At 41.2% G+C, this 24,290-nt stretch overlaps 1 protein-coding gene across 3 annotated transcripts in view; it reads left to right on the top strand.

Moving 5' to 3' along the window:
* The first annotated feature begins 7,946 nt into the window (after positions 1-7,946).
* The window catches only part of CUNH3orf80 (chromosome unknown C3orf80 homolog), a 44,964-nt gene continuing 28,620 nt past the window's right edge, over positions 7,947-24,290 (top strand). The window contains exons 1-2 of one of the 3 annotated variants that reach the window (XR_005836525.1): positions 8,249-8,386; positions 9,023-9,127. Coding sequence is in view for 1 of the 3 variants with exons in the window: in XM_040636627.1 (XP_040492561.1) it covers positions 8,064-8,813 (750 nt within the window). In the remaining 2 variants the exon portion in view is untranslated. Of the gene's footprint in view, positions 11,277-24,290 lie in introns of those variants that run through there. The other 2 variants (XR_572374.2, XM_040636627.1) reach the window with 2 other exon arrangements.

Raw genomic sequence — 24,290 nt, 5'->3', positions numbered from 1 at the left:
CTCCATAAGGTAGATATTACAGCCTTTACTTTACAGATGAGGAAATACAGACTCCGAGATGCAGTGCTCAAGGTCACAGAGCTGTACTAACACTGTCTAGCAACTGAGGTCAACTTTTCCAGGCAGATGAGTGGGAGAAATGGGACTAGTCTTAGGCAACAGAGGAGAAAATACCACTCCCTTTGATCTGTAGAGTCAGAGGAATTGTGTCGTTTGTTATGGCTACATCCCTAGAGCTGTAGAAGGGGGTTTAGGGCCACTGTATCAGTCAAGGTCCAACCAGAAAAAGAAATCATTCTGAGTATTTAAAACAGAGGGAATTAGATTAAATACAAGAAACTGGTTACACAGAAAGAGCTAAGAAACCCCCAGGAGAGCGTGAAGCAGCCCAGAGATGAACAACAATGGAGGGAAGAAGTGGTTTTACAGGAGCCTGGGGCGGGGGTTGCTCACAGCAGACCTGTCCATGGGCGCCATGGAAGAGTTCCAGGCCTCCCACCCCAGCTTCTCCCTTTACCCCCCTCCAATCTCCCCTTGGCTGAACCGTGCCAGAATCCTAATACCCTCAAGGGATCAGCCCTTCTATGATACAGGTCAGAGCCGTGAAGGTTCAGAAGTGGATCTAAAAGTAAAATTGCCCCAGACTGGCCCAGGTGCTAATAGTAGGCAAACTGCCGATAAATAATGGCTTATTTTGTAAGGTAAAATACTTTATTCTCCAGGTAGCAAAGCCACAGAATAGTTACTCAGGAGAGGGGTACATGTTGAAAATATAAGCAGATTCATAAACTTAGGTAAATTAATTCCATAAAAATGCACTCAGCATCTATTGTGTACGAGTTGCCAAGGCATAGTTTCCTGCACGGTGCAGCCACGGCTTTCCAGAGTTCTGGAAGCTTGTCATGGATGTGCTCCCAACATGATCAGTTTGTGCTCTCCCACGTGAGCCCAACACATATGGTGATGCCTGTCCCATGGAATGGTGAATGGAGTGGGTCCTGTGACTTGTATGCGGCAGGATAAACCTTGCTGAGGGACCTAACAGCAAATCAGGACTATAGAAAGATGGCGCGCTGTCAGGAATATTTGAGAACTTTGCCTCATGAATTTCTAATAGAGCACAGGCAGGCAGGGAGGAGTTGCATTCAAACAGCATAGCAATGGGTGAGGAGGTCATGTGGGTGCAGGGGAACACTCCCAAAGTTGTCGGAAGGGTGTCAGTACCCAGAAAAATGGAAAACCACTGTTCTGCAGAGGGGGCACAGATACAACGCCTACTGCCGTGAACTGATTTCTAGAAGCTTAAAGATTAAGATAGGTACACAACCTCCTGACGTAGATGTGGAAAATGAGAATTGCCACAAATGGGAGACGGTGTTAAGGAGATTCCTAGAAGAAAGAGACAACTTCTAAACGAGGAAAGTGGCTTTGGGGGTCAGTACCATAAATTATGGGGGGTAGGTGACATTGGAACTACATGTTACATGGTTTTAACCTGTGGAGATGGGAAAGGAGAATTCCTGGTGGAGGTGCACAGCCAAAGGGAAGGGACAACGTCTCTAAAGCAGGGAGTTGAAGAGCTATGTCAGGTAGGCATTTACTGAAGCAAAGGGTGCTGGAAGGAAGGAGTGGGAAATAAAAATGAAAAGGAAGATTAAGGGACGCTTGGGTGGATCCGTTGGTTAAGCGTCAGCCTTCGGCCCAGGTCATGATCTCAGGGTCCTGGGATTGAGTTCTGATTCAGGCTCTCTGCTCGGCGGGGAGTCTGCTTCTCCCTCTGCTCCCCCACCCACTTGAGCGCTCTCTCCCTGTCTCACTCAGAAAAATAAATACATAAAAAAAACTTCAAAAAAAAGAAAGATTAAGATTATACTCAAACAGCCCTTTTAAAATTCATAGCTGGATAAATCTACAATGGAAGTTGTTAACCCAAAATTTGGATATTTGGTCTATTTTCCCAGTCGTTTACAGCAAATGTCTTGGAAGATGGTTATCCACGTCAATTAACGTTAGAAGCGGGAAGCCCTGTGGTGGGACTAATGGCTGGCTCAGAGTCAGCGCTGTTCGGCCAGCTCTCAACACAGGTAAGAGTTACACAGGTAACTCTAAAGTCATGGGCAGGGTGCAGAGCAAGGACAAGCACTTTACATTCCATCCAGGTGTACAAAGAAAGTATTACAGAAGAAAGTATTAACAACCAGTTTTTCCTTGTAATGAAAGGGAGGCAAAGGGTATATTACTAGTTTCAAGTTAAAATAATGGAGCGCAAAATGTTTCACCTTATTCATTTCATGCTATATGATTTTTTCTGCCAGTGTGAGCATTTGACTGATACATCAGCCTACTGACAAATATATTCTAACTTCAACAATCTGACCATTTAAAAAAAGAATGAGTGAGAATGAATTCATTCAGCTGATATAACTGGAATTCTAATTTCAGATCTTCTTGGCTTCACTAAAAATAGCTCATAATATTTATGGTTTAGTTTTTATATCTCCAGCAAAAAGGAGAAAGTTTGCCATGAGGAATTAACTGATAAATTGTTATAAAGCAAAATTTAAATACGGAAGGTTAAGTCACTAATAAATACTGTGTTTCAGAGCCCAATATATCCTTGTTTTCCCCAGGATATAACTTAGCATACTGATGAGCATTGGATGGCTTAGTTCATGTATACAGAATGGAACATAATGAAGGAGGGGAATTTATTTTTTGTTTACAGAAATGCGTACAAAAATAGCTGGCCTGTCACATTATTATCTAAACCATTATTAATGTCTTACTGAAAATGGCCACAAAAGCGCCAGAAATTATTTCCTCAGAAGAATCTCATATTCCTGGTCTAGAACACAGTCCAGCTCGACTCTCATTTTCCTTATCAATTGTCTGGTCTCAATGCATCGGAAATTGTCAGAGAGAAGACAAGTGCCTCCCCCACAGGGGCCCTTTGAGCCATGCCCAAGCCAGTGAGGGAGTCAGACGCTTACTCACACGTTTGAAGTAGCCTTGCGTTCCAGCTTCAGCACAGCCACCCATTTGCTCTGGAATTCAGGTGCTTTTCAACCTCTCTTCACCTGGAAAAAGGGATGGAATAACTCACAGGAATGTACTGAGGAGAAAACCAAACAATGCATGCAGAAGTGCTCTGAAAAGCCAAAAGATCAAATACAAATGTAGATACTGTTATCTTCATAAGGTCCTAGATGTACTCATCCTTATGTTTCTGATTTCAAGCTTGGGAGAAAGATTTCCATTTTCCTTTTGCATCTAATTTGAACAAAAGATACAAACATCTCACTTTGATTTTTCTCCTACTTCGAGCATTTGGCTTGAAGAAGCCTTCCATCAGCAAGCTACCAACTAATAGAGTTGAAAGGAAATCCAAACTCCACTCCAAGTCAGGGGTGTGGAGGTGGAGAGAACAGGAAACATTGCTGGAACTTTCCTGGACTCCAAGAAGAAATGGAACAGGACTGCAGAGGTAACTATAATCACACAACCTGTTACATACCCTGCAGAGAACCAGATTTGTTTAAAAACTGAACAACAGGGGGAGACGGCTTGACTCTACTGAAAGCTTATCTAGGAGAGAATCTCAACTGTTGAGGTAGAAATGACATAGGCTTTGCCCCAAGCATAAGAGATGATGAGGGAAGGGTCTTCCCACCTTGAGAACTTGTCCCCATGTAGTTTCCTTTGTCTGGAACACACCTTTCCTCTTCAACTTGTCTTTTCTTAAGGAACTAATTCTTAGGCAAGACTCTCCTGCTGACACCCACCACACCCCATTTCAGATCATACCTAGTGTAAAAAATGTGAGTAAGCTAAACTTCTTCGTTATAATTGCTGATCATTGTTGGAATTAGTAATTCATTAACTGATTAGTGTCTGTTGTTCTCTCTCCTCTTCTCAGTAACCTCCCTGAGGACAGGGAAGAGTTTGATTTTTATAGAATCACCAGAACAGAATATAGTATCCCCTAGCTCAAAGTGAGTCCTCATTAAGTATTTATTAAATAAGTGATGAAAGAAATACGATCTGAAAAGAACTTCAAAGCTGATTATTTCAGATTACAAATTATTTCTATATAGGCACGTTTATGCAAATATATGCTATTTACAATAAGACACTTAATTTACGTTGCTCAGGGAGAACGTATTGCAAATGGAGGGAAACCATAAAATGAGAAGGTTAATAAATCAGTTTTAATAACAAGTTCGTAGTAAGGAAATAGGCTGCACACACTGATTAAAGAGTGCTTACAGACTGCATGGTTTACAAGGTCCCAACTGCCCATGTTTACACATTTTGAAGAACGGATGTGAAAAGGGGAGAACTATTGCTTCACAGGCTTGAAGGCACAGCTCACAGTCAGTGGACATCAGAGAAAAATTCTCTTCTGGACCAGGTATCATGTGATAGAACAAAAAGTTGCATGGAGGTCACCCAGTCTTACTCAAGTTAGCAGGACGGCTCCCAGAAGCATAAGTAAAACAGCAGCCAGTTTTGTTGCATTTTGTTTACTTTCTTCAGTTCTGAAAAGTTGAAAAGTGTGCTAATTTGACATTTATTCATATGAGCGTAAATAAATGAGGAATGTAAAATTTTCAAAAAATATTATTCAAGCACTATGCAAGATAAAGTGATTTTTTTTTTTAAGATCTTATTTATTTGAGAGAGAGCAAGAGCGGGGGGGGGGGGGGTGTGAAGAGGCAGAGGGAGAAACAGAAGCAGGCTCCTTGCTGTGCAGAGAGCCCCACACAGGGCTCAATCCCAAGGTCCTGGGATCATGACCTGAGTGGAAGGCAGATGCTTAATTGACTGAGCCACCCAGGCACCCTGCAATTAATATTCTTAATTTCTATCTATACTCCAAGACACCATGCTTTTTGGATAAAAGTCAGTCCCCAACCCCCTTCCATCTGTTTTTTTCTCTTGCACACACTTATTTACACATAATTTAGTGCCAATTTTCAACAAAACAAGGTTTCTTTTTAATTTTTACATGGTGATCTTCCTTTATCTTTCAATTATTCTATGGAACATAGAATTATATTCTATCTTCCTCACTAAGTTGAATTTATGACTTTCTGTGAGCTAGGTCTACTCCATTCATTTGTGGGTTAAACAAATATAAAGAATAAGGACGCTGAGTAATAAAGATCAGGTCTTTCCTGGAGCTTTTAAAACTATAGTGTTTCTTTTCTTTCCTTCAAAAGGTTGTACACTATAAATTACATGACAAATAAAAATGAATTAAGTGAGACTGAGAGGTCAGAGAAGAACAACAGAGGCACCCGTTTCTGTACAGGGTCTTTAATGGAGGATACTTTGAGACTATCAATTTGGAAAGAAAAAAATCAAATAAAAATCCATTTCATACTCATTTTGCAGACCTCATCCTTTTCTTTGTGTTCATATAAGTTACTCTGCCAATGTCTTATTTTATATAAGATCTATGTTGTTCTTCTACTCTGTTCTAATATTATGCAAACAAATTCTAACTCCTTAAAGGTAGACAGAAATTAAACCATTCAAATGCTGTTTGTTTAGTAATATCAAAATAACAATAAGCAAGGCACTTACACATATGTGGTTGTTTTTTTAATTATTATTTAAGATTTTATTTATTGACAGGGAAAAAGAGCACATGCGGTGGGAGTGGAGGCAGAGGGAGAGGGAGAAGTGAGTTCCCCGCTGAGGGTTCAATCCCAGGACACTGGGATCATGACCTGAGCCACGCAGGCGCCCCGCGCTTTCACCTATGTATCACCAAACATGCCACTCTTCCTTTATTTTTGCCAGTGCTCCTACTACTACTAGCAGAAATCCTAAAAGATCAGATAATAAAAACCCAAAGAGGCCTTTATATTTTTTTCAACTTCATAGTCAAAGCCCATCTCAAGCTATGAATTGCCTTCCTCCTTGAGATTGTTTGAAACTTGTAATTTGTTTTTTCTTTGGGAAAGTAAGAATTAGTCATAACCAAAGAGAAAACTGCCACTTGTTGCCCTTAGTGGAGTCTCTTCTTTACTCCATTTAGTGGCAGCTGGGAGTACAGACCTGGGTTTATTCCATGCTAGGGGAGGAATTTTTTCCCCCATAATGGTGAACATCTAGCCAAGTTCCTTGAATATAGAAAACGTTCAATGTAAATTTGGCAAAAGAATGTGTGAATAAAAGAATAATGCAATGTTCATTGTTTAAAAATGAATCACTTCCATTCCTTTGTCTGACTACAATTCAAAACCCCTTGATAATCAAGCTTTACAAAATAGGTTTAAGGTCTCCCTACAGAGAAATAGACCATGGCACAGAGAAATGTTGTGGCTTCAGGAGAGCTTAGAAAGAAGGACCCGTGCTCAGCCAAGTTTCACATGAAGTAACTTGTCTGAGCGACACTTCCAAGCTCCTCCAGAAGGAGAAAGGATTGTTTTCGAGTATGAGGCAAAGTAAGGTGTTCCCAGCAGCAGAAATATTTTAAATGTGTTCGTTTAGGCAGAGCAACGGCCTGTTGAAATCAAACCACCACCCCTAACCTTGCTCCATAAGGCTTTTAGGGAGATACAGTGTGACTTACTCTGTGTGAAATCTGCTTTTACCTGGCTACATTTGAATCCTGCTTGTCTCTACACATTTCCTTTACTTTTACTTTTTTCTCTCACTGACTATGGAGTTTCCCGTTGGATTTCTCTACAGGGGTCCTAGTGTTTAAGGGGTGAAGGAATGAATAAATCCGAATCCTAAAAAGATTACTATCTGTTTCAATCTGCTTTAATAAAAGCGCAAGCTCCTGGCTTCTCCAACGCTGTCACTCTAAGAGGCTGCTCAAGGCCACCACCCAGCAGAAGCGCCTGCGGGTCAGGAAGCGCCGGAACTGCCTTCCCTCCCCAAATGCGCTAAGGGCCATCCCCAAGGACTAGTGACTTCAAGAACCGGTATTCTGTCCCCTGTGCTAAGTGAGAGAGAGCACAGACTCCCTTTACAGGCAAACTTTGCAAACAAGAATAACCTTGAGAAAGACCCTTTGTATGCAGATCAATGCTCAGGAACGTTGCCAACCACTTACAACTCCCCTTTGACATTTCACAGATGTGTTTTCATGCTGGAGAAGAGGCCTCTTTCAACCCAACACCCAAATCCCTGCTTTTTGCCTCGGGTGCTGCTTTGTGCCTCGGGTGCATGGAGGCTTATCGGATGAGCCTCTGGGGAAATATGTGCCCCCTGTCTTCTCCTTGGTCAACTAGAGTCACCCTGGCAGAGGGCTCCCCTGCCTGGGGGGGGGATACTTCTGTGGTGCCTAGACCTGAGTCTCTCCGGGGAATTCTCTTATCTGTTCTGGAGGTCTCAGGGAGTTCCAACTTCTCAGCCCCAAGGATCTGCCCAGAACCATCCGGCGGTCCCCAACCCCCAAGCTCTGGGACGGCTGCGGGGCTGCGCTAGCCATTAATGGCCATCATTCATTTTTAATCAGAAAGATCACAAGAAAGATGGTAAGCGAATCCCAGTCGCAAGTCAATTTAAATAACATTCCTGGGGAAATCCAATCACTTAAAACTGAGACACCTACGCGAGCAAGAGCCCCCACCCGACTAGCGGGGAAGAGCGCGACGGCTGAATTAATCGAGATCAGGGGGCTCCCGGGCTCAGCGCGGAGCGTTAACCCTTCCAGCCCCGGAAGGTGACAAGGGGACCTTGGGAGAGCGCGGCCCGCGGGGCGAAAATGCCCACGGCAGCCACGCACAGGCTGCCTCTGCCATCTTGGGCGGCTCCGAACGCCCTGAGCCCGGCCCGGGAGGCCGGGCGCGCGGGGTTAAGGTCAGAAGCTCAGGAAGCCGCTCCGGCTGCGAGGAGCGGCCGCCTCCCGCAGCCTCGGCGCGCCTTGGGCTCCTCCTTCCGCCCAAGCGTGGCCAAGTGAGGACTGCTCCGGCCGCAGGTAGCGGAGGCGCGGGAGGCGGCGCGCGGGACCCAGCGGAGCGCCCGGGGAGGGGCCGACGGACTCGCGGACAGACGGATCCCCCAACCCCCTCCCCGGACATTTGCGACGGTCCGCGCCGGCCATGTGCGCACCCGGGGTCACAGCGGAGGGCCTGTCGGTGGCGCCGGCACCGCCGCCGCTGCTGCCGCTGCTGCTACTGCTGGCGCTGGCGCTGGTGGCGCCCTCGCGGGGCGGCGGGGGCTGCGCGGAGCTGGCGTGTGGCGAGCGGGAGCGCTGCTGCGACGCGGCCAACGCCACAGCGGTGCGCTGCTGCAAGCTGCCGCTGCACGCCTTCCTCGACAACGTGGGCTGGTTCGTCCGCAAGCTCTCCGGGCTGCTTATCCTTTTAGTGCTCTTCGCCATCGGCTACTTCCTGCAGCGCATCATCTGCCCCAGCCCACGCAGGTACCCGCGCGGTCAGGCGCGGCCCGGGCAGCCACGGCCCGGGCCGCCGGGGGGCGCAGGGCCGCCGGGGGCCGCGGGGCCGCCCGACGACGACGAGGACGACTCGCCCGCGCTAATGCGCGACGAGGCGGCCGCCGGCTCTCAGGACTCGCTGCTGGACAGTGGCGGCGGGGGCCGAGGCCGGGGAGGCGGCGGGCGCTCGGCCCCCTCCTGCGCCTCGGAGCACGAGCTTCGCGTAGTCTCGCCGGTCTTCCTGCAGCTGCCCAGCTACGAGGAGGTCAAGTACCTACCCACCTACGAGGAGTCCATGCGGCTGCAGCAGCTCAGCCCCGGGGAGGTCGTGCTGCCCGTGTCGGTGCTCGGCCGCCCGCGAGGCGGCGGCGCCGGGGAGTCCGACGGCGGCGAGGGCCGCTTCCCGCTCATCTGAGCGTCCGGGACCGCTCGAGGACCGCGCGGACCGAGCGGGGCTAGGGGGCTGCGGGTGGGACGCAACGACCGAGGTGGCCGCTGCCACCGCCGACTGCCTCAGACCCCGCCTGGCACCCGGGGCGAATCGCCTGGCGCCTGGGTTGGAGTCACCCCCACTCCCGCTTTCCCTCGGGATCTTAAGTTGCCCTATGTTTCATTCGGTTCAAGGAAACGTTAGGCGCGCGCGGCGGGGGCGACAGCAGCGGACGAGGCTGGAGCGCAACTTCGAAGGACGTGCCCGCCCTCAGCCTCTCCTCAGACCTGTGTTCACTCGTAAGTGCCTGCTTTCCGAATCAAAGAGAACACGTGAGACCTTTAGTGCGTCGGGAGAAAGGCAGTCACCTTTAGGGATGAGGGAAAGGGACGCGGTTCCATACCTCTGCCTCTCGCCTGGACAGGTCACGGTCTCCCAAGATGGGCGGAGGGCGAGGAGCGTAGGGGCGCGCGGCGGCTGGAGCCTGCTGCGCGCGCTCGGGGAGAGCAGCACCTGGGTCTGATGGAGCCCCTCCCTCCCTTGCGGAGAACCCCCAAAAAACCCCTTGGTATCTTCCTGGCCAAGCAGAGTCACAGCTGATGGCTCCCCATACCGGGAGGGATACCCGTGATATCCAGTTAGGTGCTGGAGCGATTGAAGAGGCAGCCATGAGGTATTTCCGAAGTCCGTGCTCTTAATAAGGTACAGTTGGACTTCTAACTTCTCAGTAACTGAGAAGATATTCCTATTTATTTATCTTTTATTTTTATATTTTTACCATGTTTTGAACGTATCAGAATTGTATTTGTGCAATTAATGACAAGATAATCGCCTTTTCCTCTTTTTTAGGCCTTCATGGCCTGGGAATTGTCTCATTATTGTTTAATAAAATATTGGACATGATTTCATTTACAATGGGAAGAAAAGGAGGCATGGTCAAACGAGAAAACATGTGACGTAAAACACGTGAAGGATATCTTATTTTCACTATTTGAGAAGAATATATTTTATTTTTAGTACTGTGGCATAATATGCAACTTTTTGTAATGACTGTAGATTGTGTAGTCTAGGTCTTAATTGTATCATTCACCACATAGTTATATGTAGAAATGATTGATACATATACTCCATACCAGGAAGCACGATGTCATGCGCTTTTCCCTTTATCTTAAAATACATTCCACACCATGACACAAAACGTAAGAACTTGTGACTTTTCAAAGCCATAATGTGCCAGTGTTGTACTACAGAAGGATTTAGTCAACATGTCCTAAGAAAAAATCAATGTCATTGTTTCAGTTCTACCATTCTATGAAATGTCCTTTAAGCAAATGGTAATATAAAATAATATATTAAAATGCATTATGTATAATGTACATATGCGCATAGTCTGTGTACAATATACAATTGTATACCATAGAGTGACTACAGTTTATGACTGCCACGAAAGGAAAAGAAGGAAAACAAAAGGTTTTTCTGCTTGGGAAAGGATGAATGTTACATTAAGAAAGATTTTACATGTGAGCCTCACATATATATCTAGAAACATTGTTCTTATGATTGAAAAAGTTTGACAGTCCTGAGATTGTATTAGAAGAAACCGATTTGACTAATTTGAGAAGTGATTTAATTGTGAAATTAATTTGAGAAAATGACGTACACTTTTAAAAGCTAATAGAAAAAGTCTGACAGTTCTAAGTCTGAATTGTAATAGAAGAGAATGGTCTACTCCAAACTGCTAAAAGCTAATGACCCTGTCATTAAAAGTGTTAATGAAAACACAGAAAAACATTAAAATCTTTCTCTGTGCAAATTGTATCAGATGTGTGACTATATGGCAATGTATTAAATTATGAAATGTGTCTTTGTTCTTTAAACGCAATTTTAAGCTGTGATTGGCAAAACAATAAGGAGTTGAGACTATTTGAAATTGAGAATGGTACAAGATTTAATGAAATCACATCGTATTGAATAATTGCATATATTAATGTTATTCAGACACTATAAATTTCAGTTACATGTCGCTATCAATACCACCCACCATTCAAACAAACAGGAAAGTCACCATAATCTTTTAAATTATTTATCCTTTGAGGGTATTCTGTTTTAGACACATCTTAAAATTCACCCATATCCAAAACATCAACATGACTATCCAAGTACCAGTATGTGAAGTATATCTTATATGTTGCTATTACTAGCATCTTGAGCTTTGCAACAAAATCTTGTAAAAATACACTTATAATACGAATCAAGTGTATTTCCCTTGTATCAACTACGGAACATTTCTCTCCCTAGAATTCAGAATGTCTATAATGTAATACTAGTCATGCAGTGAGGTTCCGTTGAATTTTAAGGTTACAACAGATTTTACACTTTTTTTTTTTCCTACACATCTCACAAGCTTTTATGCACACCTCTCAGTTAATAAAAACGAGTTTGACTCTGGTTTTTTTCTTGCACTTCATTGACTTACCAAGCACAATTTTGTGGGGGGAAAAATTCTTAAAAACTACTTTTATTAGTGATAAATGAACATGTTTCATGGTAACATACACACACACACACACATATAACATACCCTGTTAATACACCTAGAACCTATGTGTTCACAACGCTAGAATGCCTGGATAGAAACATTTTTAAAGCACTAAGGGTGGTATCTAGGTGTATCAGTTTTATAGATTTCACCTGGAAGTTATTTATTACATAGAACTGGTAGAAAATAGAAATGTAGAAAACATTAATGTAGAAAAATTATTCTCTCACCTGAAAATAATTAGTGATGAGATGCTGATTTTACTTATTTGCAATATCTTTTTATATAGGTGAGGGCACACAAACACACATATATATATATGCACATATTTATGTATATATAAAATCATCAGTTGCTTAAAAGCATGACTTTTCATATTTTTCAATTATGTGTATTATATAATTATATATATGTATGCACACATATATGAAATCTGTTGCTTAAAAGCAATTTGTTGGTGTTCAGTATCATAAACAAGGGGGAAATGTCTTCTTGAGATAGAATGACAGTTTCAAGAGGCCACTAATTCAACCATGGAAAATGGCTTTGGCAATTATGCCAAAGGGCATGAGGTTTACTATAGAAGGAAAACAAGATTCAGTTGTAAAGGATGAAGGGAATATTAAGGAAATGGCCTCAACAGTTTAAAAGACAATATGCTGAGTACCTCAATGTTGTACTTTATGTATACAGTTTCTCTCAAGTGGAATAAAGGAAACAGTTCACAGCTGGAACTTACTATGTTATAAACACAAGTATGGTGTTCAGATTTATGTTCTGCATTGACTTCTGTAAAAATTTCATGAACATAATTAATTTGGATTTCCTGATTGAAAGAAACAATGACGAGCAGTTTTATCTTGAGCAGGCCAGCATTGACCATCTCTCCAAAACTGTACATTGCAGACAACCGATCAGTAATAGAATATTTGGCAAGTTTGTATCTGACCTCACTAGTTTACAATTTACTTTCCCATTCACCTTTCATCCACTGGGAAAAGATAGTAGGCTAAGGGAAGGTATTTTATCAGCAAAGAATGAATCAGCAACCAGTTAATTATAAGGAATTAAGACATCGTTTCTTACATAGAGATGGAAAGGATGTCTTGTTTTTTTTTAATTTTGCCTATAAAATACTCAAATGTCAAATAAAACCAATACTTTAATTATATTTAAATACATACAGAACCAAGTTTTATTTAACAGAATTCACTTTTAATTTTACAGCAAAAATTTTACATTTATACTTGCCATCCAACTAAACATTATCACTTTTTTTTCTCTTCAACTTCTTAGCTAAGCACCTCCATTGTCTTGCTCTCTCTTGGTTCTTATTTTCTTTCTTCATATGTTGTTATCTTGCTTTGCATTTTCAGTATTTGTTTTCACTAAAACACATCTCACAGGACTCCAAGTTGCTCTTTTCTGTGATTTAATATTACTCTGGCTATGGCTTGGTCTTTTGCACAAAGTTTCTTCTTTTCATAAACATTATTTTCCAAAGTGTTCTTTTTTTTTTTTTAAAGATTTTATTTATTTATTTTTCAGAGAGAGAAAGAGAGCACAAGCGGGGGGAGCAGCAGGCAGAGAGAGAAGCAGGCTCTCCTCTGAGCAAGGAGCGGGATGCAGAGTTCAATCCCAGGACCCTGGGATCATGACCTGAACCAAAGGCAGATGCTTAACCAACTGAGCCACCCAGGTGTTCCCCAAAGTGTTATTTGTTTTCTATTTGCATCTGCTTCTGTTGGTTTCCAGTTTTGAGCCAGGTGGTTTTTCCTTTTTATCCACTAATGGACTGTAAACATATTTCTCATTATTCTTATCAATAGAGATTTTCTCTCTCACTGAGCAAATGATTGTATCTTTGCAGCTCTCTAGAAAGAATTTTCATTTTTCTAGATCTCAAACAATAATTCTTTTTTTTTAAGATTTTATTTATTTATTTATTTATTTATTTATTTATTTATTTGACAGAGAGAGAGATAGCCAGCAAGAGAGGGAACACAAGCAGGGGGAGTGGGAGAGGAAGAAACAGGCTCCCAGCGGAGGAGCGTGATGTGGGGCTCGATCCCAGAACGCCAGGATCACACCCTGAGCAGAAGGCAGACACTTAACGACTCAGCCACCCAGGCGCCCCTCAAACAATAATTCTTGATTTGCCTTTTTATCTTTTTGCTTCCTCACCTGACATTTTCTGGAGGGATTGTCAGCACTTTTCTCCCTACCTTTCCCTAAAAATGTACTCTGATATATTTATAAGGACAAAGAATTAGACCCTTGCATCTTAGTAGTGACAGGGACCTTATTCTGGCTTCCAGACCTCGAGTATGTTATATGTCCCTTGACTGCTATATCTTTATGCTTCTGTATTTTTCTCACAGACATCTTTGTGGTTTCCTCTGTGTCATTTTATCTGAGGAATGGTTAACTATTTTCTTCTTATTCTTGCTCACAGACATTCTATTTTTTATACCAGATAAATGATCATATTCTATTTTTATAGGGAAGATTTTATTTGAGCCTCTAGACCTGAAATAAGCTTGATTTTGTATTGATTGCTATACCTTTGACATTCTTATGGACTTCTGCATAGGCTCCTCTTCAACTTCGGTGTATGGTACCACTGTTCACTGGGTCGACTAGACGGTACCTCTAACTTTATATTTCTTTTATCCCTGCTTCTAGATGATCTTGAAGAATCTAGTGTATTGTTTAAGATTTTATCCGAGGAACTGTCAATAGTTTTATCTCTGACTCTCATTGGCTACATTTGTTTCTTCATAAGAAGGATCAGAATTCTCCAGATTTACATCTGTTTTATTTCAGTTTGTGGGAATTTTCTCTTATGTATGTTCTCTGATGTATTGACCAAAGATTTTACCAGATCAAAATTAATTTTTATTATTTTCCTGGGTCTTAAAAGTATCCTCTCTTTGTGTGTAGGTTTAACTTTTTTCTTGCAAGCTGTTCACTGGTTTGTCGCATTTCCCCATGTGCATACTCCCTGTTGAAGTAGCCAAGTGCTGAGATTCCTATAGATTTATACCAGTTTACTTCTTCCTCTTATGTTACAGTCTCTTTTTTCCAGAGCTCCATCTTCTGAGTTTTTCTCTTGGAAGCTCTTCACAGTATTCTTTCATTTTTCTTTATTTGAAATTTTTCTGTTGCTAGCAGCAATGAGACCCCTGAGTTCTATATTGGTTCCATATCTGTGTCTGTGATAGAGGGACAATGCTGACTCAGCTCTGCTTGAACATTAAGTTCCTATTTCTTCCATTCATCTCTGCCCATTATCTGTTGGACTAGATCTAAACAAATGTTTAGATTCTTGAAACTCTTTTTTTGGTTTTGTTTTTTTAGGGTAGATCTTGCTCTTTGACTAACTCTGTTTTGCATGTTCTTAGGCCACGCCTCCTCTGTTCGGAGGCATGAGTTTGGGATTCATATGCACAAGGGCTACAAGAGTGACCTTGAGTGAGATCTCCCAGTCTATCTTTATTTTGGTTCACTAAATCAAACACTTCTTCAAATCCACTATAGTCGACTTCCAAACATCATGTCTTTTGTTTGGCGTCTTCAAATTCACTTTCCTTCCCCCCCTCCATGGTTTCAGTAAAGTGCTAATAACTATTGACTCCAGGTTTTCTTTGGGTGTTTCAAAAAATTTTTTTGTATGGTCTTCTACATTTTCTTTTCACTGAAAAATATGCACACTCTGTGTATGTTCTGATATTTTTTTTCTACTACTCGCTTTTCTTGAGTAGTTTTTTTTCACATCTTTTACTATAGATGTTGTAGGTTTTTCTTGTCACTTCCCCCATGTATCTGAACCCTTCCTAAGGAAGGATGTGAGTAAGCTTTTAAAATTTGGAATTGCTGTACATATTGTAATGTCTGCCAGATTTTCTACTGAATGCACCTTAGCAGTTTTCCTAAGTTTTTTTCATGCCTGTAGGATTTTCTTTCAATTCCCATCTCTGTTTTGGAGCTGTTCTGAGGTTCTTGACACCTGTCAAGTCTTCTACTCGGTTCTTTTCTTTACGAATTTTGTCTGTTGGTGCCTGTTGGGTCTTCTCTGGGTTTAGTCTTTCCCACGGAAGTTTTCAGAAGTTTCCTGATTGTTGTCAGTTCCGTGGATTCACATTTCTCTCTGGGAGCTGTCCCGAGCTTCTTGATTGTCTTATATTCTGGGGTCCACCGATTGCTGTGTCGTGTTTGATGCTTGGCTCCTGTTGAGTCTTCTACTGGGCCTCTTGACACCTGTGAGTGAGGTTTTTACCTTTTCCACATTTCCACTGGGTGATGAGGAGTTCTTGTTGCTTTCGCTCTCTGGTTGTATTACTTGCTTTGAGGTTTTTATAAGCTCTTTGATGCCTTCAGATCTTCCACAAAGTCTGCATTTTCCTCATTTGTCCCCAGCGTCTCCTGAGTATTCTTAGATTTTCTCATCATTCTGGTTTGTGCTTTGGACTGTTCTCAGCTTTTTGTGTACATCACAACCATTTATTTATTTCTCTGGTTCTGTTGGTGTTTGCAGGAATTCTTTGATACCTGTCAGGTCTTCCGAGGGCTCTGGTTTTACCTTAGGTGTTTTCAGCAGCCTCCTGATGATGCCTGTTAGAATTTCTACTGGTTCTGGATTCTGTTCCTAAGCGTTCTGTGAATGTTATCATCATTTGTTTGTTCCTCTGGGTTTGTAGGAGCTCTCTGATGGCTGCCAGGTCTTGCATGGGTTCTGGTTTTATTTTAGGTGCTCTCAGCATTCCTGTGAGAATTCTTAGTTTTTACGGAGTCTGCACGCTCCTAAGCTTTCTGCGAAACTAATTGCCATTTATTTGTTCCTGTTTCTTTTGGTGTTTGCTGGAGCTTTCTGATACCCGCCAAGTCTTCCACAGGTTCTGCCTTTTCCTCAGGTGTTTTTAGCAGTCTCTTGAGTCTGAGAGTTTCTACAGGCCCGGATTCTGTTTTGGGGTGCTCCGAAGCCTTTTGTGGACACCTAATTTCATTTTAATCTGTTTAAAATTAATAATTTCATAAGTTAATTCCTGAAATATATAGTCCTGTGTGTGAGTTCGGGCAATTCATTTTGATAACTTCAATAGCATTTCTAACATTTCTAGCTCTGATTTAAAATTTGGTAGCAACTGACATTGTGGCTGTTTTTCTAAAGAGTAAAATGTAAATGTGCACATTTTTAGACATAAGCTTGGCCGCTGCTGTAGGGGGTGGCACTCTTCACTTGCTACCATGATAATTATAACAATGGTAATGATAATTCGTTGAATGCTTATGTATGCCAGGCACTGGGCGAGGCATCTTACATATATTATCTCATTTAAAATTCATAACAGGAGGAGCTAAAGATTTTTTTTTTTTTTAAGATTTTATTTGAGAGAGGTGAGCGCAAGTTGGGGGGAGGGGCAGAGGAAGAGGGAGAGGAAGCGAGAATCCTAAGCCGGTTCCGCTCAGTGCAGAGCCTGACCTGGAGCTCGATGTCATGACCCTGAGACCATGACCTGAGCCCAAATCAAGATTCAGATGCTCAACTGACTGAGCCACCCAAGTGCCCCCAAAGGCACTAAGGATTATTAACCCCATTTGACAGATGAGAAAGGTGCAGACGGAGAGGCAGAGTAGCGTGCCCAAGTCACACGGTGATAAGTAGAAGATCCCGGAAGCAGACCCAGCCTGTTTGACTCCAGAGCTGGTACTCTGAACCACTGACGTTTCCCCATGCAGTTAATTTAACCTCGCACAATAGCTTACCGTTGGAACTAGCTGTGGCTGCACAGCGTCATGGCAGAATCACTTCTTGTTTTTTTCACAAGCAAAATGAGGTAGCTATTACTTGTAATTGCTGTTTAAAGAAACTGTTATTAAAAATATAGAATCTAGGCCAGAAATCTTTAATGACTCAAAAACTATTTGTGGAAATGCAGGAATGTTTTATGGATAAAACCTGAAATGGTCAACAAAAACAAGGCAGATAATTGTTTTTTGCATTTCATTCAGCCAATTCCTTCAGCACCAAGTGTGCCTTCTTCCTGGTCTGACGTCTTTAACTTTAAAAATTGAAAAACATTTCTTTAAAATGGCTGGTAAATCTTGTCCAATATCTTTTTTTTTTTTTTAACATGTCTTCTTTTTATTTTGCTTTGTGTGGGCTTTAGGATATCTCTTAATTTTTTTTTTTTAATGATTTTTTATTATATTATGTTAGTCACAGTACAGTACATCCCCGGTTTCCGATGTAAGGCTCAATGATTCATTAGTTCTGTATAACACCCAGTGCACCATGCAATACGTGCCCTCTTTACTACCCATCACCGGTCTATCCCATTCCCCCGCCCCCCTCCCCTCTGAGGCCCTCAGTTTGTTTCTCATAGTCCATAGTCTCTCATGTTTCATTCCCCCTTCTGATTACCCCCCCTTTCTTTATCCCTTTCTTCCCCTACTGATCATCCTAGTTCTTATGTTCCATAGATGAGAGAAATCATATGATAGTTGTCTTTCTCTGCTTGACTTATTTCACTTAGCATTATCTCCTCCAGTGCTGTCCATGTTGTAGCAAATGTTGAGAACTCGTTCTTTCTGATAGCTGAGTAATATTCCATCGTATATATGGACCACAACTTCTTAATCCAGTCATCTGTTGAAGGGCATCTCGGCTCCTTCCACGATTTAGCTATTGTGGACATTGCTGCTATGAACATTGGGGCGCATATGGCCCTTCTCTTCACTACGTCTGTATCTTTGGGGTAAATACCCAGTAGTGCAATGGCTGGATCATAGGGTAGCTCAATTTTTAACTTTTTAAGGGACCTCCACACTGTTTTCCAGAGTGGCTGTACCAACTTGCATTCCCACCAACAATGTAGGAGGGATCCCCTTTCTCCACATCCTCTCCAACAATTGTTGTTTCTTGCCTTGTCTATTTTTGCCATTCTAACTGGCGTAAGGTGGTATCTCAGTGTGGTTTTGATTTGAATTTCCTTGATGGCTAATGATTTTGAACATTTTTTCATGTGTCTGTTAGCCATTTGTATGTCTTCATTGGAAAAGTGTCTGTTCATATCTTCTGCCCATTTTTTGATTTGTTTATTTGTTTCTCGTGTATTGAGTTTGAGAAGTTCTTTGTAGATCTTGGATACCAGTCCTTTATCTGTAGTGTCATTTGCAAATATATTCTCCCATTCCGTGGGCTGCCTCTTAGTTTTTCTGACTGTTTCCTTGGCTGTGCAGAAACTTTTAATCTTGATGAAGTCCCATAAATTCATTTTATCTTTTGTTTCTCTTGCCTTTGGGGATGTGTCATGAAAAAGGTTGCTTTGGCCGATGTCGTAGAGGTTGTTGCCTATGTTCTCCTCTAGAATTTTGATGGATTCCTGTCTCACATCGAGGTCTTTCATCCATTTGGAGTTTATTTTTGTGTATGGTGTGAGATAGTGGTCAAGTTTCATTCTCTTGCATGTAGCTGTCCAATTTTCCCAGCACCATTTATTGAAGAGACTGTCTTTTTCCCACCGGATGTTTTTTCCTGCTTTATCAAATATTAGTTGCCCAAAGAGCCGAGGGTCCATTTCTGGGCTCTCTATTCTGTTCCATTGGTCTATGTGTCTGTTTTTGTGCCAGTACCATGCTGTCTTTGTGATCACAGCTTTGTAGTACAGCTCGAAATCCGGCATTGTGATGCCCCCAGCTTTGTTTTTCCTTTTCAACAGTTCCTTGGAGATTCGGGGCTCTTGTCCAATATCTTAAAAAAAAAAAAAAGAATGATTTTTGTATGCTCAGCATAAAAAACAAGAACCATAGAGCCTAAAGTTATCACTAAATCCTCAATGCCAGCTAATATGGAAACAAGAACAAAATAGCTTCCTAAATTAAGATTCTCTTTATATTCTTGTGGTAGAATATGAGGGTTTGTTAAGACTTTATATAGAATAACGTAATGATTTAGACTGCCCAGGTGAATCTCTAGATTCTAGGTTTACTAGTTATGTGACCATAAACAAGTTGCTTAACTTCTCTAAGGCTATTTTCTTTTCTGCAAAGTGGGGAGAATACCTACCTCAGCTGGGTGTCATATTAAGTTATGTATAAGAAATACTTACCACTGTGCCTGGCACATAAAAATGTATTTCGAGTGCCACGGCACACACAGTGGTTGACACTGGGCTCCTGGTAGGAAATTCAGATAAACTTGTGTAAATTCAAAAACTTTTCCAGTTAATCATGGGCATTAATGACTTGAATTAAGAGTAGAAACACTTTTATGAAAATCAAAAATTAACTTTATTTAAAAAATTGTCAGCTGGTTTTGGTTGAGGTGATACACTGTGGGTGAAAGTCAGGGTAAGAAAAGAGAAATGCGGTTTGGACAGGCAAGGAAGGACCAGGAGTGGCAGACTAAATCAAATGAGAAGGGTTGAGAATGTGGATAACTTGATGTCAAGGAGCAGGTGGAGTGGGAGACAGGTAGGAAGGTGTTAGAAAGCTAGGCCAGTGCAGTAGGAGATTGGGATACAGGATCTTGAGACTTCGCTTATAGAGAAGCTCTGGGTGAGGACAAAGTGGAAACCATGATCTTGGAAGTGGGTCCCGGACAGTGGACATGAGGGCTTTAGGAGTAGAGGAGGGTACAGGTTTTGGGGGCTGGAGGGATAAAAGGACAAGTAGAGGAGAGCAAGTCATTGAGAGCAAATGCATGGCCCAATGGACATTGAAACCCACCTCAGGTGTGATAGAACTGAGTCTGGTAGAAAAGTGTTTATATAGACATTTCTAATTTTTAACCTGAAGAAAGAAAGCCAAGGGAATATAACTGTCATGAAATATTTAAAAGGCAAACTTACAGAAATGGAATAATTTTTTTTTTAACAGGGCTCCAGAAGGTAGAACTTAAAGGTAAAAAAAAAAAAAAAAATCAAACTACAAATACATGAATTTTTCCACCTGTCCATCCACTCATCCATGCACTATTCATTCAGCCACCCACCAAAAAACTGATTTGAGGTCGTTTGCAAAAAGGACACACAAAACAAGATCCCCCGAAAGTAAAGGAAGGAATCAAGGCGAAGGGGAAAGGCAAAGCTGCAGAAATAAGGTCATGCCTTGGTTCTGAGCTTTATAGCAGGAGATACAGAGAAAAAGTTCAATGAAGGGATTCAGTGTTTGTAAGTAAAAACCAGATCAGGTGCTTGAGAGCACAGATCTTCCTGGTACTGACAGTTGGAAGAAGTTTCTCCTGAGTTCTCAGAGGACGCTTCTAAAGAAGACACTCTAGGGGACGCCTGGCTGCTCAGTCAGAACACATGACTCTTGATCTTAGGGGTTGATAGTTCACATTGTGCATAGAGCTTACTAAAAAAAAAAAAAAGGACTCTGTAATGTCAAGAATAACACATTCAAAAAAAAAAAAAACACATTCAACCATTTTTACATTAAATATATTCCATAGGGCTTATAAACATTAGATCCTCAGTAGAGGCGTAATATTGCAGCTCAGTATAATTTTTCAAGGAATCTAAATAATGTAGTACAGTAACTCAACTCCTAATGCTTTGGTCCAATCCCAAAATAGGTTATATTCTGGAGGAATGGATGACTATATAACCTTCAAATATTTCACCATAAATGTTATTTCCCTCAAGTGTTTTAAAAGCCATTTTGTTGCTTTTTTAAATTACAAAAATTATATTTAAACACACAGCTCCCCTAAAGACTCCACCAAAATAATAATAATAAAAAAAACTGTTAGATCTAATAAACAGTAAAGTTGCAGGACACAAAATCAATATACAAAAATTATGTATACTAATAATGAACTATCAGAAAGAGAAATTATGAAAATGATCTCATAATTGCATTAAAAAAGAATAAAATATCTAGGAATAAATTTAACCAATGAAGTGAAAGATCTGTACGCTGAAAACTATAAGACATTGATGAAAGAAATAGAAAAAGACACAAATGAAATAATATTCTGTGTTCATAGATTGGAAGAACTGATAATTGTTAAAATGTTAATTTTATCCAAAACAATGATTCAAAGCAGTCCCTATAAAATTCCAATGTCATTTTTCACAATAATAGAACAAAAAATCCTAAAATTTGTATGGAACCACAAAAGACCTAAATAGCAAAAGCAATCTTGAGAAAGAACAACAAAGCTGGAGGTATCACACTTCCTGATTTCAAGCTATACTATAAAGCTATAATAATCAAAACAGCATGGTATTGACATAAAAACAGACACATAGATCAATGCAACAGAATAGAGAGCCCAGAAATAAAGCCACATATATATGGTCAATTAACTTATGACAAAGAAGCCAAAAATGTGCAATGGAGAAAGGGCAGTCTCTTCAGAAAAGGGTGTTAGGGAAAATGGACACATGCTACATGCAAAAGAATGAAACTGGACCACTATCTCAGACCATACACAAATATAACTCAAATGGATTAAAGACTTGAACATAAGACCTGAAACTATAAAACTCTTGGAAGAAAGCATAGCGGTTAAGCACCTAATAGGCTTAGGCAATGATTTTTTTTGGATTTGACAACAAAAGCAAAGTCAACAAAAGCAAAAATCACTAAGTGGGACCACATCAAACCAAAAACCTTCTTTCTGTACAGCAAAGAAAATCATCAACAAAATGAAAAGGTGACCTACAGAATGGGAAAAAATATTGGCAAATCATATATCTGCTAAGGAGTTAATATATCCAAAACAAAAAGAACTCCTATTAGTCCATAGGAAAAAAAAATCCTATTTTAAGAATGGGCAGAGGACCTGAATAGACATTTTTCCAAGGCTTACAAATAGCCAACAGGTACATGAAAAGGTGCTCAAGATCACTGATCATCAAGGAAATGCAAATCAAGACCACAATGAGATCTCACCTGGGGGGAGGGGCAGAGGAAGAGGGAGAGAGAAACTCGAGTAGACCACACTGAGCATGGAGCCCACTGCGGGACTCCATCTCATGACCCTGAGAATCAGACCTGAGCTAAAACCAAAAGTCTCACACTTAACTGACTGCACCACCCAGGTGCCCCCATTCTGCAGCTTTTAAAATGATAATGATTAAAGACATCTATTAATATGGAAAAACATCCATGGTATAGTGTCATTAAATGAAAAGGACCAGTAATAAAATCATATTACAAATAAACGCACACAGACGCATACAAGAAAATTATGTTTTGTTGTTTTTTTTTAAGATTTTATTTATTTATTTGACAGAGATAGAGACAGCCAGCGAGAGAGGGAACACAAGCAGGGGGAGTGGGAGAGGAAGAAGCAAGCTCATAGCGGAGGAGCTTGATGTGGGGCTCGATCCTATAACGCCGGGATCACGCCCTGAGCCGAAGGCAGGCGCTTAACCGCTGTGCCACCCAGGCGCCCCAAGAAAATTATGTTTTAAAACCCATATTTTATGTCACTACACTGAGATATTCCAACAAATGTATAGATCTTCCAGTCTTTTTCTGTTTAAATTTTTAACTACTCAGGTAATAACAAATACATCTTCCTATAAAAAAGAAAACATTACGACAAAATCCCCCCTAACACACCCACCCCTAATCCCTGCCCACTCCTTCAACCTGAGATTAAACCACTGTGTGGTGCGTATCCTTCCAGAATATTATCTGTATATTTTGACTACATGGAGATGTATTCATAGTAGATACATACAATACTATTTTGCACTGAAGGTTTTTGTTTCTGTGCAATCTTATTACATGTGTAGCTTTGGGTAGCCACCACCCCAATCAAAAGGAAGAATCATTCCATTTTTACAGAGCTCCTCACGCCACCCTTTAAGATAGCCCTATAGCCACACGCACCCCCTCCAGTTAATCCTTAACTCCTGACATCCACTGCTCTGTTTTCCATCGCTGTATTTTGTTATTTTAAGAACATTACATAAATGGCATCATACAGTGAATAAACTTTTGAGATTGATCGGCATAATTCCCTAGAGATCTACCCAGACTGTTGTGTGTAGCAATAGTTTTAACTATTGAATAGCATTTCATGATATGGATGTACCACAATTTGTTAAACCATCCACCCATTGAAAATCTATTATGAATTGAGCTACTATGAACATTTGTGTACAGTTGTGTATTTTTGCATGAACATAAGTTTTCATTTCTCTGGGATAAATGTCCAAGACAGTAATTCCTGGGTTATGTATAGGTTTGTGCATGTTTAGTAGGCAAGAAACTGCCATACTTCTTCTGTTAGTGGCTGTAACACTTTATGTTCCTACCAGCAATATATGAGTGAGCCAGTTTCTTTGCATCCTTGCCAGCATTTGGTGTTGTCACCAGTTTTTATTTCAGCCATTCTGATTGTTGAAGTTTCAGTTTGCATTTCCCTAATGACTAAGACGTTGAACACATTTTCACGGGCATAATGTGCCATCTGTATATTCCTCTTCGGTAGAATGCCTGTTCGTGTCTTTTGCCCATTTTCTGATTGAATTGTTTGTTTTTTACATTCACATGATAGTTCTTTAGATATTCTGATGCAAGTCCTCTGTCAGATATGTGGTTTGCGTACTAAGTGACTAAGTCACTAAGAGTCCTTTTCAGTTTTTGTCAAAGTTCTACATGCACATATCTAAGTAGACACATACTTTTTTTTCCCCTTCCCATATCACCTTAACTTTCTTTTTCCTACCTGGTGCCGTGGTCCCTGGGCCAAGGCTGCAACTACAATGCTAGAAGCAGGAATGATTCCTGAGCAACAAACCACTTTAAAATATTTGCCAGGATTCCTAAGGGCCTGATGCGTGGGCTGTGCTTTCACTCTATCTGACAATATTGGGGCTAAAAATGAATAAACTATATAGCCTATGGGTAGAAATAGACCACTAAGTCTGTACCTGTATAACCCTGCCCTACAGGAA

Source organism: Ursus maritimus, unplaced genomic scaffold (genome assembly GCF_017311325.1).
Source record: "Ursus maritimus isolate PB19 unplaced genomic scaffold, ASM1731132v1 scaffold_20, whole genome shotgun sequence".
In the NCBI taxonomy this organism is placed as follows: Eukaryota; Metazoa; Chordata; class Mammalia; order Carnivora; family Ursidae; genus Ursus; species Ursus maritimus.
Note: the sequence above shows the minus strand (reverse complement) of the source record. Positions and strands in the feature narration are given on the sequence as shown.